The sequence below is a fragment of the Eretmochelys imbricata genome, chromosome 6 (genome assembly GCF_965152235.1).
Source record: "Eretmochelys imbricata isolate rEreImb1 chromosome 6, rEreImb1.hap1, whole genome shotgun sequence".
Classification (NCBI taxonomy): domain Eukaryota; kingdom Metazoa; phylum Chordata; order Testudines; family Cheloniidae; genus Eretmochelys; species Eretmochelys imbricata.
This window is the reverse complement of record NC_135577.1, coordinates 120,267,019-120,282,398: the sequence shown is the minus strand read 5'-3', so window position 1 is coordinate 120,282,398 and position 15,380 is coordinate 120,267,019. Positions and strand designations below refer to the sequence as shown.

General features: G+C 41.2%; 1 protein-coding gene across 1 annotated transcript in view; it reads right to left on the bottom strand.

Moving 5' to 3' along the window:
- C6H14orf39 (chromosome 6 C14orf39 homolog) overlaps positions 1 to 15,380 on the bottom strand; it is a 52,748-nt gene that overhangs the window by 25,660 nt on the left and 11,708 nt on the right. The window contains exons 2-3 of the mRNA XM_077820015.1: positions 11,859 to 11,948; positions 1,714 to 1,920 (exon numbers count right to left, since the gene is read on the bottom strand). Of these exons, the coding sequence (XP_077676141.1) occupies positions 1,714 to 1,920; positions 11,859 to 11,948 (297 nt within the window). The remainder of the gene's footprint in view (positions 1 to 1,713; positions 1,921 to 11,858; positions 11,949 to 15,380) is intronic.

Sequence of the window (15,380 nt, the reverse complement as noted above, 5' to 3'; positions counted from 1 at the left end):
GATGATTTGTTTTTGGAGATTTTCCTACATTGTCTGTCAGGGGAGTAGAGTGTGTCCACTCACAAAAAAGGGTACAAGGGCCACCCACAAGCCTGCAGAATCAAGGAGACCAGGGTCATCTACGTGCAGGCTATGTGCCTCCACATTAGTGTTGAATCCACTGGAGATGCACTAACAGGGACTCCCTGCTGGTCACAGTAAGGGACTGGGCACTAGAAGTACTCTGGGACTGTACTCCCTTTTCCAGATAAGGTACATGGAGTCCCAGCCCACCCAATCACACCCTTATCCCCTCAGTGCAGACACTGGATATACTGAAAGAGTTCTGCCACACCCAGGTGGTGGTGGGGGTGCTGAAGAGTTGGCTGATCTCCCATAATGTGCAGAAACGGGGAGATTCATGAAAGGGCAACCCCTCTGAGGTAAGGATCTGGCCCAGAGTTTTTACTCAATCCTTAGGCAAACTCCCTTTAAAGCCAATGGGAGTTTTGTATGAGTAAGTTCTGAGGGCCAGAGGTTTCCTTAATTGTATGCATGTAACTGCCATTTTAACTAAAAAGGGGTGTGAATGGGTAAGAAATGGCAGTATTTGAGCAGTAAGTGGGAAGAGGGGTCCAGCCAGCTACACAGCACTGTTTCCAACATGTGTGCGCACACACACCTATTTCCTGGAGCCCTTTCGGATTCCAGATCCACAGTGGAGAGACAGTGAGGTTCAGCGGAACCCTTTTGGATTGGAGAAAAGCATTTCCTCCCCCAAGCTGCTCTGGAGGTTACCTTGTAGTGCAGCTACAATGTAATTATGCAGCTGGGTGCTTCAGGGGCCTTGGAGCCAGTGCAGAGGCACATACTATATGTGCAGATAGCCTCAGCAGACTCTTGAGTCAAGGTTTGGAGACTAAATCTTCTTATTCTTCCATGGTGTAGCAAAGCCCCACCCTTCTCTATTGGAACATTTTGATAAAAACTTCATGAAAGGAACCTCAGTTTTCTTCCTCCAGGGGCCCCACTCATGGAGGGTACTATTTGGCCCTCAATTTTCCCTCGGGCAAAACTCCTGCAGAAATAATGTCTAAGTGTAAAGCTGTAATTTAATTACAGTAATTTCTTGTGGCTATTATCACATTCAAGGCTACAAAGATAGTGAAAAAGCCAAACAAACTTTTCTACCAACCAGCCAGTAAAGAATGCATAGAGAATGTGTCATGGATACATCTGTAATGCCCAATCAGAAAGTGACCTAAAAGGAGCAGGCTCTGAAAAAATAAAGTTGCATTTTAGGATGTTCATTCACTAATGTCATATTCTTTGCAAAGACAATTAATATATAATATTAATTGGTTGGGGAAGCACTTTGCGTTTATGCTGAAGTGCTGTACAGAAGAGCAATATAATACAGATGTAGAATAACAACAATACTAGGAACAGCATAAAATAAATGTTTGAAAATTAACTTCAAAATAGTAAAAGAAGCCTCCAGTGCAATGGAATACTCTAAGGACCTGTTACCACAAGCCAAAGGACATGTGGCCTAGAGGAATGAGCACTCAGAAAGCCCTGTGTTGAAATCCAGGTTTTGCCACTGACTCCATTTGTATAATGGAGAAAATAATTCTTACCTATGAAGGAGATTAATTAGTTAATGTTTGTACAATGCTTTTAATCTGCAATGCACTATAAATTATTATTATTTAGATTATACCAATAGTGTACAATATGGTAATACTGGTACCTAAAATATCCAGAAGGGTAGCTTCCTTCCATTTAAATTGTTCAGAATGTTTCAGAACTCTATTCTGGATTTCTTCAATCTCTTTTTTTTTCATATAATATTCCTGAGCAAGAGCATTTTCTGCATATTTTGCTTTGTGTTGTTTCAAAATCTCTTTATACTGATTCATGTGATCCTGATACATTTTCCTGTTAAAACAACAAAGTGGAATAATGTTTTGATTCAGAATATTTCTTGCATTGAGGTATTGTAAGTCATTTAACTTAAGAAAGAAGTTAATTATGTAAAAAAAAAAAAAAAAATCAACCAACAAAATTAGATCTGTTACTCTGTTGAAAAAGGTCAGGTTATAATTAGTACAACCTTATCTGGCTGTAATTATTCCCTTTCATGGAATACTATGCAGTACAAAAGAGTACACAGTTGTGAAATGAAAATAATAAGTTCTCATTGTTCTGAAAGTGATGCAGAATATACATGTTCAAAGACAGCTTTGCAGCATTCAGATGGTTTCATTTTTATATGGCTTAACATAAAACATACAGGAGGCCAAATTCTCTTTCAATGGAGCTGAACCAATTTATGGCCCAGCTTCCTTAAGTGCTTCTCAGCTTTCTATGTTAACAAACAGGGGCCTAATTCATAAATCGTTTAAGGGCTCTCTCTTAGGAGGTACTGAGCACTCTGAAAGCACACAAATTAGTCCCATTAAATGGAACTATTCACATTGCTTAAACATTTTGCTGGATAAGGCCAGAACCCTCACCAGTTGGCAGGACTGACCCCGAAATCAATTTTATGCTGGTATAAATCCAGTGAAATCATCTGAGTACACATCCCCAAAATTAAAAAGATACATAGCATCAGTAAAAGAGACCACATTAAAAAATTATTTCATTCTCTAAATTTAAACCAGCAATGTTTGGGAATGCTTTTGTAGGCATTACTACAAACAGAAAATAAACACAATATAGAAAACATGTCATTGGAAGCATTCAGCACAAAAAGTGCTAACATGATCCATATCATCTTTGGAAAACACAGGAAAGAAAAGGAGCGTTGCATAGAAAGGTAATCATCCTGTGTTAAATCAATAAAGGTAAACCATGTTGCAAATGACTAACTTTGGTCTGTTTCTTCATCCTTACAAGTTATTTATAGGATAGATGGCCAATGACAGATCATATCTCCAACTGTCTCATTGGCATGAGTCTTTAATGTATGCAATAATTTGGCTGAATATATCTCAAGTATTGCAGACCATTTCCATTGCAAATTTTTCAAACTAGGAACTAGTTCTAGTTTCTTAAGGCCACCCACAAATAATACAAGTTGTGGGTCTACAGGAAGTTTATACTGTTACAAAGATAAAATTTTCACTAGTACAGCCTTCAAAAAATCAATGTAATAAAAAGCAGTGCATATATAGATGCAGAGTTAACAATGCTTTCACATTTCCTCCTATATTTGAAAATTATGAATTAAGCTATGATATTGTCACGGATAGGAGATATTGCCAATACAAAAGAGGACTGGAATATCATACAATGTGATCTGGATGACCTTGTAAACTGGAGTAAAAGAAATGGGATGAAATTTAAGAGTGCAAAGTGCGAGGTCATGCATTGAGAGATTAACAACAAGAATTTTTGCTATAAGATGGGGACTTATCAGTTGGAAGCAAGAGAGTAGGAGAAAGACTTGGGGGTATTGGCTGATCACAGGATGACTATGAGCCACCAATGTGATGCAGCTGTTAAAAAAAGTAATGCAGTCCTAGCATGCATCAAGCGAGAAATTTCAAGTGGAGACAGGGAAGTGTTAGTACCATTATACTAAGGTGAGATCTCATCTGGACTACTGTGTGCAATTCTGGTGTCCCATCTTTAAGAAAGATGAACTGAAGCTGAAACAGGTGCAGAGAAGAACTACTAGGATGATCCAATGAATAGAAAACCTACTCTATGAGAGGAGACTCAAGAGCTTGGCTTGTTTAGCCTAATCAGAAGAAAGCTAAGGAGAGAGATTATTGTTCTCTATAAATGCATCAACGGGATAAATACCGAGGGTGGCGTGGGGGGAGAGAAAGTATTTAAGTTAAGCACCAGTGTGGACACAAGAACAAATGGCCATCTACAAGTTTAGGCTTGAAAGTATACAGTTTCTAACCATCAGAGAAGTGAAGTTCTGGAACAGCCTTCCAAGGGAAGCAGTGGGGGTAAAAATCCTATCTGGCTTCAAGGCTGAGTTTGATAAATTTATGGATGGGATGGCATGATGACTGCCTACAATGACATGTAGCTGATCTGCAACTGCTAGCAGCAAATATCTCCAATGTCTGGTGATGGGACACTAGATTGAGAGGGCTCTGAGTTACTGCAGGCAATTCTTTCCCAGGTGTCTGGCTGGTGGGTTTTGCTCACATGTTCAGGGTCTAACTGATAGCCATATTTGGGGTCGGGAAAGAACTGTCCCCGGAGTCAGATTGGCAAAGACCGTAGGAAGTTTTCGCCTTCCTCTGCAGCATGGGGCACAGGTCACTTGCAGGTTTAAACTAATATGAATGGTGGATTCTCTGTAACTTGAAGTCTTTAAGTTTGAGGACTTCAGTAGTTCAGCCAGAGGTTAGGAATGGTGGGTGAGATTCTGTGGCCTGCAATGTGCAGGAGGTCAGACTAGTTGCTCATAATGGTCCCTTCTGACCTTAAAGTCTATGAGTCTAAGACTAAAGCTATAAATTGACCCTTCCAGGATTCAAATCTGTGAATCTAGGGAAGCTAGGTATTTCAAATCTGATGTGTAGATCCTTAAGCCTTCCATCTTGTACATGAATAGTTTTGAATCTGGGTTACAAACACATTTTTGATTCACTGAATGTTTCTGGGCTCTGTATCAGATTTGCTGGATGTGACAGTTAGAAAATGTATGTTGGAAAATGTACATCAATAATATTACAAATAATATAAAACACTATTTTGTTTATTATAATAGATGCCCGTAAAAATAAAGATGACTGTAGCAGAACAAAATAATTCATTGACAAGCCAATTATTGATTCCCAGAGATATTTTAAAAATTACCGATAAAATAAAAATAAAGAGATTTTGGATAACTCAGAAAACTAAATTGCAAGCTGTTGAAAATAATGTCAGAATACTCAGCCATCCCCACGAATTCTTAGAGGACTACATTTCCCAGAATACCACCAGCCAAATGAATATTTCTGGCAGTATATCCCCAGTAGCCTTGAAAGACTGTCATAGTTTTTAATATTCCTTAAGAATAATCCAAATTTTCAGACTCAGCGATTTAAAGGCTGCCATTTAGTGCATGATACTGCTCCCACTGAAGTCTGTAACAAACACCCAGTTAACATCAATGGGCATAGATTGGACCCATCAAAAACCTTAAAGTTATACGTATGACTGTCTTCAAATATGTTAAGTGCTATTATAAAGAGGACAGGAATCAATTGTTCTCTGTGTCCTCTAAAGGCAGAACAAGAAGTAATTGGCTTAATCTGCAGCAAGGGAGATTTAGGTTAGATATTAGGAAAAACTTTCTAACTATCAGGATAGTAAAGCTCTGGAATAAGCTTCCAAAAGAGGTTGTAGAATCCCCACCATCGGAGGTTTTCAAGAACAAGTTTGACAAACACTTGTCAAGGATGGTCTAGGTTTACTTGGTCCAGCCTCAGCACAGGAGGCTGGACTTGATGACCTCTCAAGGTCCCTTCCAGCCCTACATTTCTATGATTGTTCCTTCTTTCCTGCTTTATATCACTAATTTTCAGACTATTTTTTCAATTCCAAAATTACTTGTACAGACAACAATAACACTATTAGAGACACTCTTAGAATGCAACATTTTTAGAATGGAGAGCCTTCATACGACAAGCCTAATTAAATGTTCACTTTGTAATAACTGAAAATGCAAATTGACCTAGCCATCTTTTTTTTAAAAATTTCCTCCAACTGTACAAATATGTGCTGAATGCCTCCAGCAGCCAGGCTAAGTGGGGCATTCAACACATTAAGTTTTAAATGTGCTTATTTTTCTTTACAAGTTTTATACTTAGAATTTGCTGAATGCCCATCATGTGACTCTGAATCACTCCTCACATACAGCTATAAATGGAATATTTTTTAAATTGTGGACCACTTTTAAAGAATATTTATTAAATCCATTACATTTATTTTATAATTTACAAATAGTCACAATACTTATAATTTGATACAGAAGAATAATAAATTAAATCAAACACTTTTATATTAGAATTGAAACTAGTCAACTAAACAAGCAATTTAAAAGTAATGCTTCTCCGGCTTGTCACCTTAAATTAGTGAAAGCTAAAATGGCTTAACCAAAAACTCACCGAAAGCCAGTTTGGACTTGTTTTTCACCAAATACACAGTTCTGAAGAGTAACAAGACAGATAAACTACTAGCTGAGTTAATTAAAGACTATCAGGCACATCATGTTATTTTGGTAATCATAGACTCCATTGGCAAAAAGCACAATTACAACAAGATGTGAATTCAGGCCAAAATTTTCAAACTTGAGTGCCTAAACTTAGGTTCCTAAATCTGTATTAAATAGATCTGACCTGATTTGCTGCATTGCTAAGCAACTTCAGCTTCTGCTGATACTCAAGGGAACTTGAAAGCACCTTGAAAAAGAAGCCCAGTTCTACTTAAGGTCTTGTCTACACTGCACAGTTTTGGCAACAAAAGTCAGCTTTTGTCAACAAAATAGTGGAGGTGTACACACTTCAATGCTCCGCTCACTGATTTAACTCTCTTGCTAAGCCAACAAAATAAAACCACCTCGACGAGAGGCATAGAGCTTTTTGCGGCAAAGTTAGATCAACACAATGTCAATGTAGACACTACGCTTGGTTATGTCACTGTAAATGGCCCCTAGGAGGTATACCCATCCTGACTGCTCTGCTCAGCAGTTCAAACTTTGCTGCCCTGCACCCAGGTACACAGGCATCCGCCCCTCCCCATTTAAAGGTCTGGGAATTTCTGAAATTCCACTTTCTGTTTGCTCGGTGTGGACTGCTCATATCACATCTTTCCAACTGACCACGGTGGCTCCATGCACTAAACGATCTTCCACCTTGAGTACACTGGAGTTGTTAGATCTACCGGCTTGGTGGGGAGAGAAGGCTGCGCAATCTCAGCTCTGCTCCAGCCATAGGAATTTTGATACCTTTTGGAGGATTTGTCGTGGCATGTTGGATAAAGGCTACGAATGGGACAGGCATCAGTGCTGTGAGAAGATCAAGATGCTGAGGCAGGCATATCGGAAGGCAAGGGAGTCAAACCATCATAGAATCATAGAATATCAGGGTTGGAAGGGACCTCAGGAGGTCATCTAGTCCAACCCCCTGCTCAAAAGCAGGACCAATCCCCAATTAAATCATCCCAGCCAGGGCTTTGTCAAGTCACTCTGGTGCTGCACTGAATACTTGCCACTTCTATAAGTAGCCGGACTCTATCCTCGGTGGCGACCCTACCTCCCCTGCCAAGAGCCCCGTGGATACTTTGGGGGGTCCGGAGACATCAGCCAGCTGACTCAACCCCGCGCAACTTCCCGCAGCTCCCATTGTCCGGAACGGCAAACCATGGCCACTGGGAGGCCATAAACAAACTGTCTTGCAGCCGGCCAGTGGATTACTCTGATGGGCCACATACGGACTGCGGGCCGCAGGTTGCCCACCACTGACCTAGACCCTTTTCCCCATATTGACTGTGCCTCCCACCCCGACCCCAGGCGAAACTCACCATGTTTAGGGCATTCCGCCAAGCTGTGTGCTTGCCAAGGGGCAGTGAGAAAGAGGTGTAGTTTACTATTATGATTTAATGCTGTGAGTGCACTAACAATCTTGCCTCTGTTTATTGTTTCTTGTGCTTCTGCAGATGTGCCCTTGAGGGGAACCCTCTACTCTATGGCAGAGTGTGTCCACCAGATAAGGAACCAACCCAGAAGGAGCAAGGAGGACATGTTTCGGGAGGTGCTCCAATCCTCTGATGCTGTAGATCAAGAACAGAGGGTGTGGAGAGCGACAATTAATGAAAACTTTAAAATAGATAGCCACGACAGGAAGCAGGGCCAGGAGCGAATTTTAGATGGCCAGGAGCAGATGATAAAAGTGATGGAGGCCCAAAAGGAGATGCTGAAATCCCTAATTGCGCAGCAGGAAGAACACATGCGTGCTCCCCCAACTCTCCCTGACCACTCCCCCCACAGCCTATATAGAACTGATTGCCATGCCCTCCCCAAACTCCTGCCACATATTCCTTGCATCCTCCTGGCCCATCGCAGTACCCTGGTCACTCCACCCCAAATGATAGATGTAGTTACACACAGCAATGAAAGCCTCCATCAGGACAATGCTCCTCTCAGTGCTATGTCCCTTTCAAGAAAGCGTTTTTTGCGTGTTGGTTATTGCTGCTTAATAAAAAAATACTCTCTGAAAGATAATCAATCCTTATTTGTCTCCTATACATGGTGGTTGCTGCTGGAATTAATACACAATGGCAACTGGCACATTTGCACACTACAAATCATAGTCAGGAAGCACTGATCAAAATTTTCATTCAAGGCGGCAAGGTAAGAAAACATGGCAGAATGCTTTATAGCAGTGGTTCCCAAACTTGTTCCGCTGCTTGTGCGGGAAAAGCCCCTGGCGGGCCGCACCGGTTTGTTTACCTGCCGCGTCTGCAGGTTCAGTCGTTCACAGCTCCCAGTGGCCGCGGTTCGCTGCTCCAGGCCAATGGGAGCTGCTGGAAGAGGCGGCCAGTATGTCCCTCAGCCTGCGCTGCTTCCAGCAGCTCCCACTGGTCTGGAGCAGCGAACCGTGGCCACTGGGAGCTGCGATCAGCCAAACCTGTGGACGCAGCAGGTAAACAAACCGGTGCGGCCCGCCAGGGGCTTTCCCTGTACAAGCGGCGGAACAAGATTGGGGACCACTGCTTTATAGAAAGACATATTGCTGGTGTGCAGTGTCAAAATGGTGCCTCAAAGCCTCCCTGATTTGAATAGCCCCCCATTGTGCCCCTCTAATAGCCCTGGTATCTGGCTGCTCAAAATCAGCTGCTAGATGATCTGCCTCCACATGCCACCCCTGGGGAAACTTTTCACCCTTTGCCTTACAAATATTATGCAGCACACAGTAGGCCACTATGACCATGGGAATATTTTCCTCACTGAAGTCTAACCTGCCATAAAGGCAGCGCCAGCAAGATTTTAATCTGCCAAACGCACATTCAACGGTTATTCTGCAACTGCTCAACCTATTGTTGAAGCATTCCTTGCTGTTGTCCAGGTTTCCCGTGTAAGGCTTCATGAGCCATGAGAGTAAGAGGTACACCGTGTCTCCAGGATCACTATGGACATTTCAACATTCCCCACTGGAATCTTCTGGTCTGGAAAGAAAGTCCCTACTTGCAGCTTTCTGGACAGGCCAATGTTCCTGAAGATGCATGAGTCATGCACTTTTCCTGATCACCCTAGGCTGATATCAGTGAAACGACTCCGGTGATCCACAAGCACCTGCAATACCATAGAGAAGTATTCCTTTCTATTGATGTACTCCGTTGCAAGACGGTCCGGGGCCAAAATTGGGATCTGCATGCCATCTCTAGCCCCACCACAGTTAGGGATCCCATTGCCACAAAGCCATCTGCTATTTCACGCACATTTCCAAGAGTCACAGTCCTTCATAGCAGGATGCGATTAATGGTCCTGTGAACTTCCATGAACACAACTCCCACGGTGGACTTCCTGACTGCAAACTGATTTGCAACTGACCGGAAGCAGTCCAGAATTGCCAGTTTCCACACAGTGATCACCACATGCTTCTCCAGGGAGAGGGCAGCTATCATTTTGGGACAGGGCAGGGGCGAGCTCCACACACAGTTCCAGGAAGGTGGCTTTCCAAATATCCTGCAGCCACTGCTCATCATCCCAGACTTGCATAAAGATGCAATCCCACCATTTAGTGCTTGTTTCCTGAGCCCAAAAGCAATGGTCCACTATGTGCAGCTGCTCCATGAATTCTAAAAGTAGTCTGGAATGTTTCTTTCCATGACACACAGCAAGGCAGTCACCACGGATTCCTGTTCAGATTCGAAGCTCATGAAATACTGCATGATCAGCCATGTCGTGTTCATAACACTGACCACGAGACGGGAGAGCAGTGCAGGATCCATGCATTCAGGCAGAGATGGAAGGGATGCAATATATAGGGGCTGCTGAAAAATATAGCTGGAAGGCCATGGAATGATGGGACAGAAAAAATGCATCATGGGACATTAAGCCTCCACCCATGATGCATGCAATCCACTCCACCTTCCCACAACTCTTAGCTGCAGAAGGTGGAAAGTTCCACAATGGGATAGCTACCCGCAGTGCATTGCTCTCACTGTCAATGCTAGAGCGTCAACTGTGAACGCACTCTGCTGACACGTGAAGTGTTGTGTGAACATGCACAACTGATGTAATTATAACAGTTTGTAATCGTCAGCGTAACTTGCATCGACTTAACTCTGTAGTGTAGATGTAGCCTAAGTACCCAAATATAGATACAGGAGTTTAACTTTTGGGCACTCAGGTTTGTAAATTTTGGCCAGAATCTTAAGATCCACGTAAAGAAGTCCTTGATCACATGGAAGTTGTTTTATGCAGCTACACAATTCTTGTCTTCAGAAGGTGTAAATGTCTCTATTAAGTGAAAGTGAAACCTATGTGGAACACTACTCATTCAACAGTGTGCATAGTCACAACTAACCAGAATCTCATCCCCAGCAAACTTTAACATGGCATCAGAAATGGCCTTCCTGACCTACATCCCCTAATCTTCAAGGCACAATTTTCAATTTGGCATGCTCTTTGGGCACTCTGAAAAATACAGAGCCAAAGTATACAAAAGTTGATTTGACTACGCAATATAATGGTCACATTTAAATAGTCACACTAAAGTGAAACAGAATTATTTTAGTACTTGTAATTACCATTATCTGAATGTGGTGCCCCACTTCACTGGCTTCAGTCAAGTGATGTATCTCATTAAAAAAATGAAAACTGAATGCTTTTTAAAAAGACTACTTGAACTACTTCTCTACAGTAGAACCTCCGAGTTATGAACACCAGGTTATGAATTGACCGGTCAACCACACACCTCATTTGGAACCAGAAGTATGCAATCAGGCAGCAAAGACCAAAAAAAAAGAAAGCAAATGCTGTCCATTACAGTACTGTTAAACGTAAACTACTAAAAAAAGGGAAATTAAAAAAAAAAAAAGATTTGACAAGGTAAAAAATTGTTTCTGTGCTTGTTTCATTTATGATTTATTTCAAGATGATTAAAAGCAGCATTTTTCTTCTGCACAGTAAAAAGTTTCAAATCTGTATTAAGCCAATGTTCAGTTGTAAACTTTTGAAAGAACCACCATAATGTTTTGTTCAAAGAATTACATACATTTCAGTGTTATGAACAACCTCCATTCCTGAGGTGTTTGTAACTCTGAGATTCTACTGTATTATCCTAAAACTACTGACACTACAGTATACTTAGAAATATGTCATAGTGATGACAGATAAGTCATGGCAGGCATCAGGCTAACACTATTTAAATAGTTTCTCATTAGTACTCACTGGTTTTTACCACATATGCCTGCCAAACCTGAAATATTATTGGTCTCTGTTTCAAGGAGGAATTTTTTCCTTAAATTGTATACAGTAGAGCAAGGGTTTGAAATATTCCAATATGTACTTGAAAAGCAGTGAGGAGTTGGAGTCATTTCTAATGAAGGGCCACATTTGACCCTTAATTTTTGTATACTTACATGAAGAGCTGTACAAGCATAAGGATAAAATATGTCCCAAAATTAGTATAAGACAGAATGTTCTGAATATGCATGAACTCATATATCTCTAATGAATATTCTTTCAATTATGAAGACATTTGTTATTGTCCGGAAAATTGAAAGTATCAATTAAAAAATGATAGCTCCCCTGCAATGCTGTTTGCAGACTTCTACACTTAGCGGCTAGAGTGCTTATTATCATTGTTTGAAAGTGTTCTTAACATAAAACAATCTCAAATTCTCATACTTACTTGTCGTTTTCTGTAGTTTCTTGGCAGTTTTTGAGTCGGTTATTCAAATATTCTTCATGCTTGCTAAGAACTACATATGTTGGTTTCCAGCTATGGCACAAGTTAAAAAGTGTATTAATGATTTTTTTTATTAATTAAAAGTCATTTCAGAATTAAGCACATCAAGAAGATTAATGAAATCAATCAATTTAACTGGGGCTAATTCATACGAATTATTCATCTTATTATTTGAAAATCAAGCGAGGATTTTTTCTGTAAAGGTTTTCATATACAGAAATTTGTTTTCCCAAAGCTTTTACAGCTGTGAGTCCAAAAGCATACATGGCTTAGAAAACCTGCCAATGATTACTGTTTGATGAGACTCATTTTTTAAAGAAAACACAGGGCTACATTCACAAAGGGGACGTAGGCGTTGCAATGCTAACTCCTAGAAGCCTTCTATGCAGTGGAATTCACAGCTCTGAGTTAGGCATCCAGGCTTCCCATACAATGCATGGGGAAAGTTGGCACCTAATAAAGGGATTTGCAGAAGCCACCAAGCTGAGTATGGAGTCCCTCCTGCCTAGGACTGAAATGCAGAGGAAAAAGCCAGGGCTTATGTCAAGGTTCCTCCCCCACTCTGAACCCTAGGGTACAGATGTGGGGACCTGCATGAAAAACCTCCTAAGCTTATCTTTACCAGCTTAGGTCAAAACTTCCCCAAGGTACAAAATATTCCACCCGTTGTCCTTGGATTGGCCGCTACCACCACCAAACTAATACTGGTTACTGGGGAAGACCTGTTTGGACGCGTCTTTCCTCCCAAAATACTTCCCAAAACCTTGCACCCCACTTCCTGGACAAGGTTTGGTAAAAAGCCTCACCAATTTGCCTAGGTGACTACAGACCCAGACCCTTGGATCTTAAGAACAATGAACAATCCTCCCAACACTTGCACCCCCCCTTTCCTGGGAAATGTTGGATAAAAAGCCTCACCAATTTGCATAGGTGACCACAGACCCAAACCCTTGGATCTGAGAACAATGAAAAAGCATTCAGTTTTCTTACAAGAAGACTTTTAATAAAAATAGAAGTAAATAGAAATAAAGAAATCCCCCCTGTAAAATCAGGATGGTAGATATCTTACAGGGTAATTAGATTCAAAAACATAGAGAACCCCTCTAGGCAAAACCTTAAGTTACAAAAAAGATACACAGACAGAAATAGTTATTCTATTCAGCACAATTCTTTTCTCAGCCATTTAAAGAAATCATAATCTAACACATGCCTAGCTAGATTACTTACTAAAAGTTCTAAGACTCCATTCCTGGTCTATCCCCGGCAGAAACCAGCATATAGACAGACACACAGACCCTTTGTTTCTCTCCCTCCTCCCAGCTTTTGAAAGTATCTTGTCTCCTCATTGGTCATTTTGGTCAGGTGCCAGCGAGGTTACCTTTAGCTTCTTAACTCTTTACAGGTGAGAGGAGCTTTCCCCTGGCCAGGAGGGATTTCAAAGGGGTTTACCCTTCCCTTTATATTTATGACAGCTTAGGGCCCAGATCTACAAAGAGCCTTAGGTGTCTAACTCCCATTGATCTAGGCCTTACATGACTGACAGGCCAGAGGGAGGCACCTATCTCTGCTCAGGATTCTCAGCCATAAACCCTCTCCTGGAGTTAGGGCTGACCTGGCTTAGATGGAAGGTGGGGAGAGGATGAAGAGATAGACCACTCCCAATGTAACCAAATAGTCCAGTGGTCAGGGAACTCCCCTATGAGGGGGATAAATCAGGTTCAAGTCTCTGCTCCAATGACTATTTAATTAGGTACATAAAGTTGAACAGCTTCAACAGAAGAGATTGAGAGATCTCCACCCCAGAATAGCCAAGAGCATGTGGTTAGGGCAATCACCTAGGACGTAGATAACCTGGGTTCAAGTCCCTAAACTAAATCAAGCAGAGTGGGGATTCAAACCTGTCTCTCCCACACGTTCTAAGTAACGAGTGTCCTAGCTGCTGGGAATTCTGATGCATGCATGTACACACCACCTGCCTCCCAGCTGTCTTTTGTGCAGGTTAGGCTTGCTCAAGAGCATGCCTACCGGATCAGGTGACACAGGCTTGGGAATGCTTAGTTTGAGAATCCCGCCCAAACTCAAGTGTGAGCTAGGCTATCCAGCAGCTCAGTAATGTCAGGACTTTGGTGGCATTGTGCATTCCCACCAGCAGAAACTTAGGCACCTAAGGGGATTTAAGTGGCAGCTGAACAGTGATTTTGTGAATGTGAGTGGTACCTAAGTGTTGGACATAGGTGCTTTTGTGAATCTAGCTCCTAGTTTCTTTTTCCAAAGAAAAATCAAACCAGACTACTTGTCTGCACCATCTAAAATAATTAATTGATCTCCAATGTCTTAAGAAAAGAAACCTGACTGACAGGACTAGACAATGAAGTTCTCAAGAACATGGGCTAAATGCATCTTTATAAACTAGCACAAATAAAATCTATCCATAGAAAGGTACAACATGAATGATACCAGGGATAGCTAATGTCCCAAACCTTGCTCAGTCTCAAACATTACCTGAAAGAATGACCTTTGCGAGTAAGCAGAGAACTCCATCCACATGCTCACTGAACCTCTGGCTTCTCTTAAGGCTAGAAACAAGGGCACCAACTGTAATGCTGATTTTTGAGATGTGGGCCCTGTCATTTGTTAATGGGACTAAGACCACCAAATTAACATATGAGCACCTTTGGTTAGGACTAGAAGAAAAGGAGTACTTGTGGCACCTTAGAGACTAACAAATTTATTTGAACATAAGCTTTCGTGAGCTACAGCTCACTTCATCAGATGCATCCGATGAAGTGAGCTGTAGCTCACGAAAGCTTATGTTCAAATAACTTTGTTAGTCTCTAAGGTGCCACAAGTACTCCTTTTCTTTTTGCGAATACAGACTAACACGGCTGCTACTCTGAAACCTTAGGTTAGGACTATTTGCATACTTTATTATCCTATCGTTAAATCATTTATTGTTATTTATTTCAGTATTAAATTCTTTTTTTTTTTTACACTGCCCCTAAATCTTCAGTTTTAAATGTGATGCAGAATTTTGTTTTGAAAATGTAAAACTGCATTGTGAAAGTTCTCAGGGAGGAATCTGGATGTTTTGGAAATCTAGTAGGAAGTTTTTGTGACTTTTGGCACTTAGAAAAACATAGGGGTTGATTTGGAATTGTGAGATAAGCATATCAGTTTCATGTTGCAACTAAAACAGTCATCATGAAGTAGTTAACACTGTGGGCAATTATGTCATTGTAATTAGATTTCAGAGGTAACACCTTAGTGACATAAATGGGACAGTTCACATCACAAATAGGTATTTATTCACGCTCTGTTTGCAGACAAAGGAAAACAGCATCCCATCCATTTACATTCCCACAATGAAAATTTTCTTAACAACCAGAAAGTTAGAAACTTATTTTTTTTAAATGAAAGCAGATATTCTGCTACATAATTCTGCAGCAGGAGTAGATTCTGCAGCAG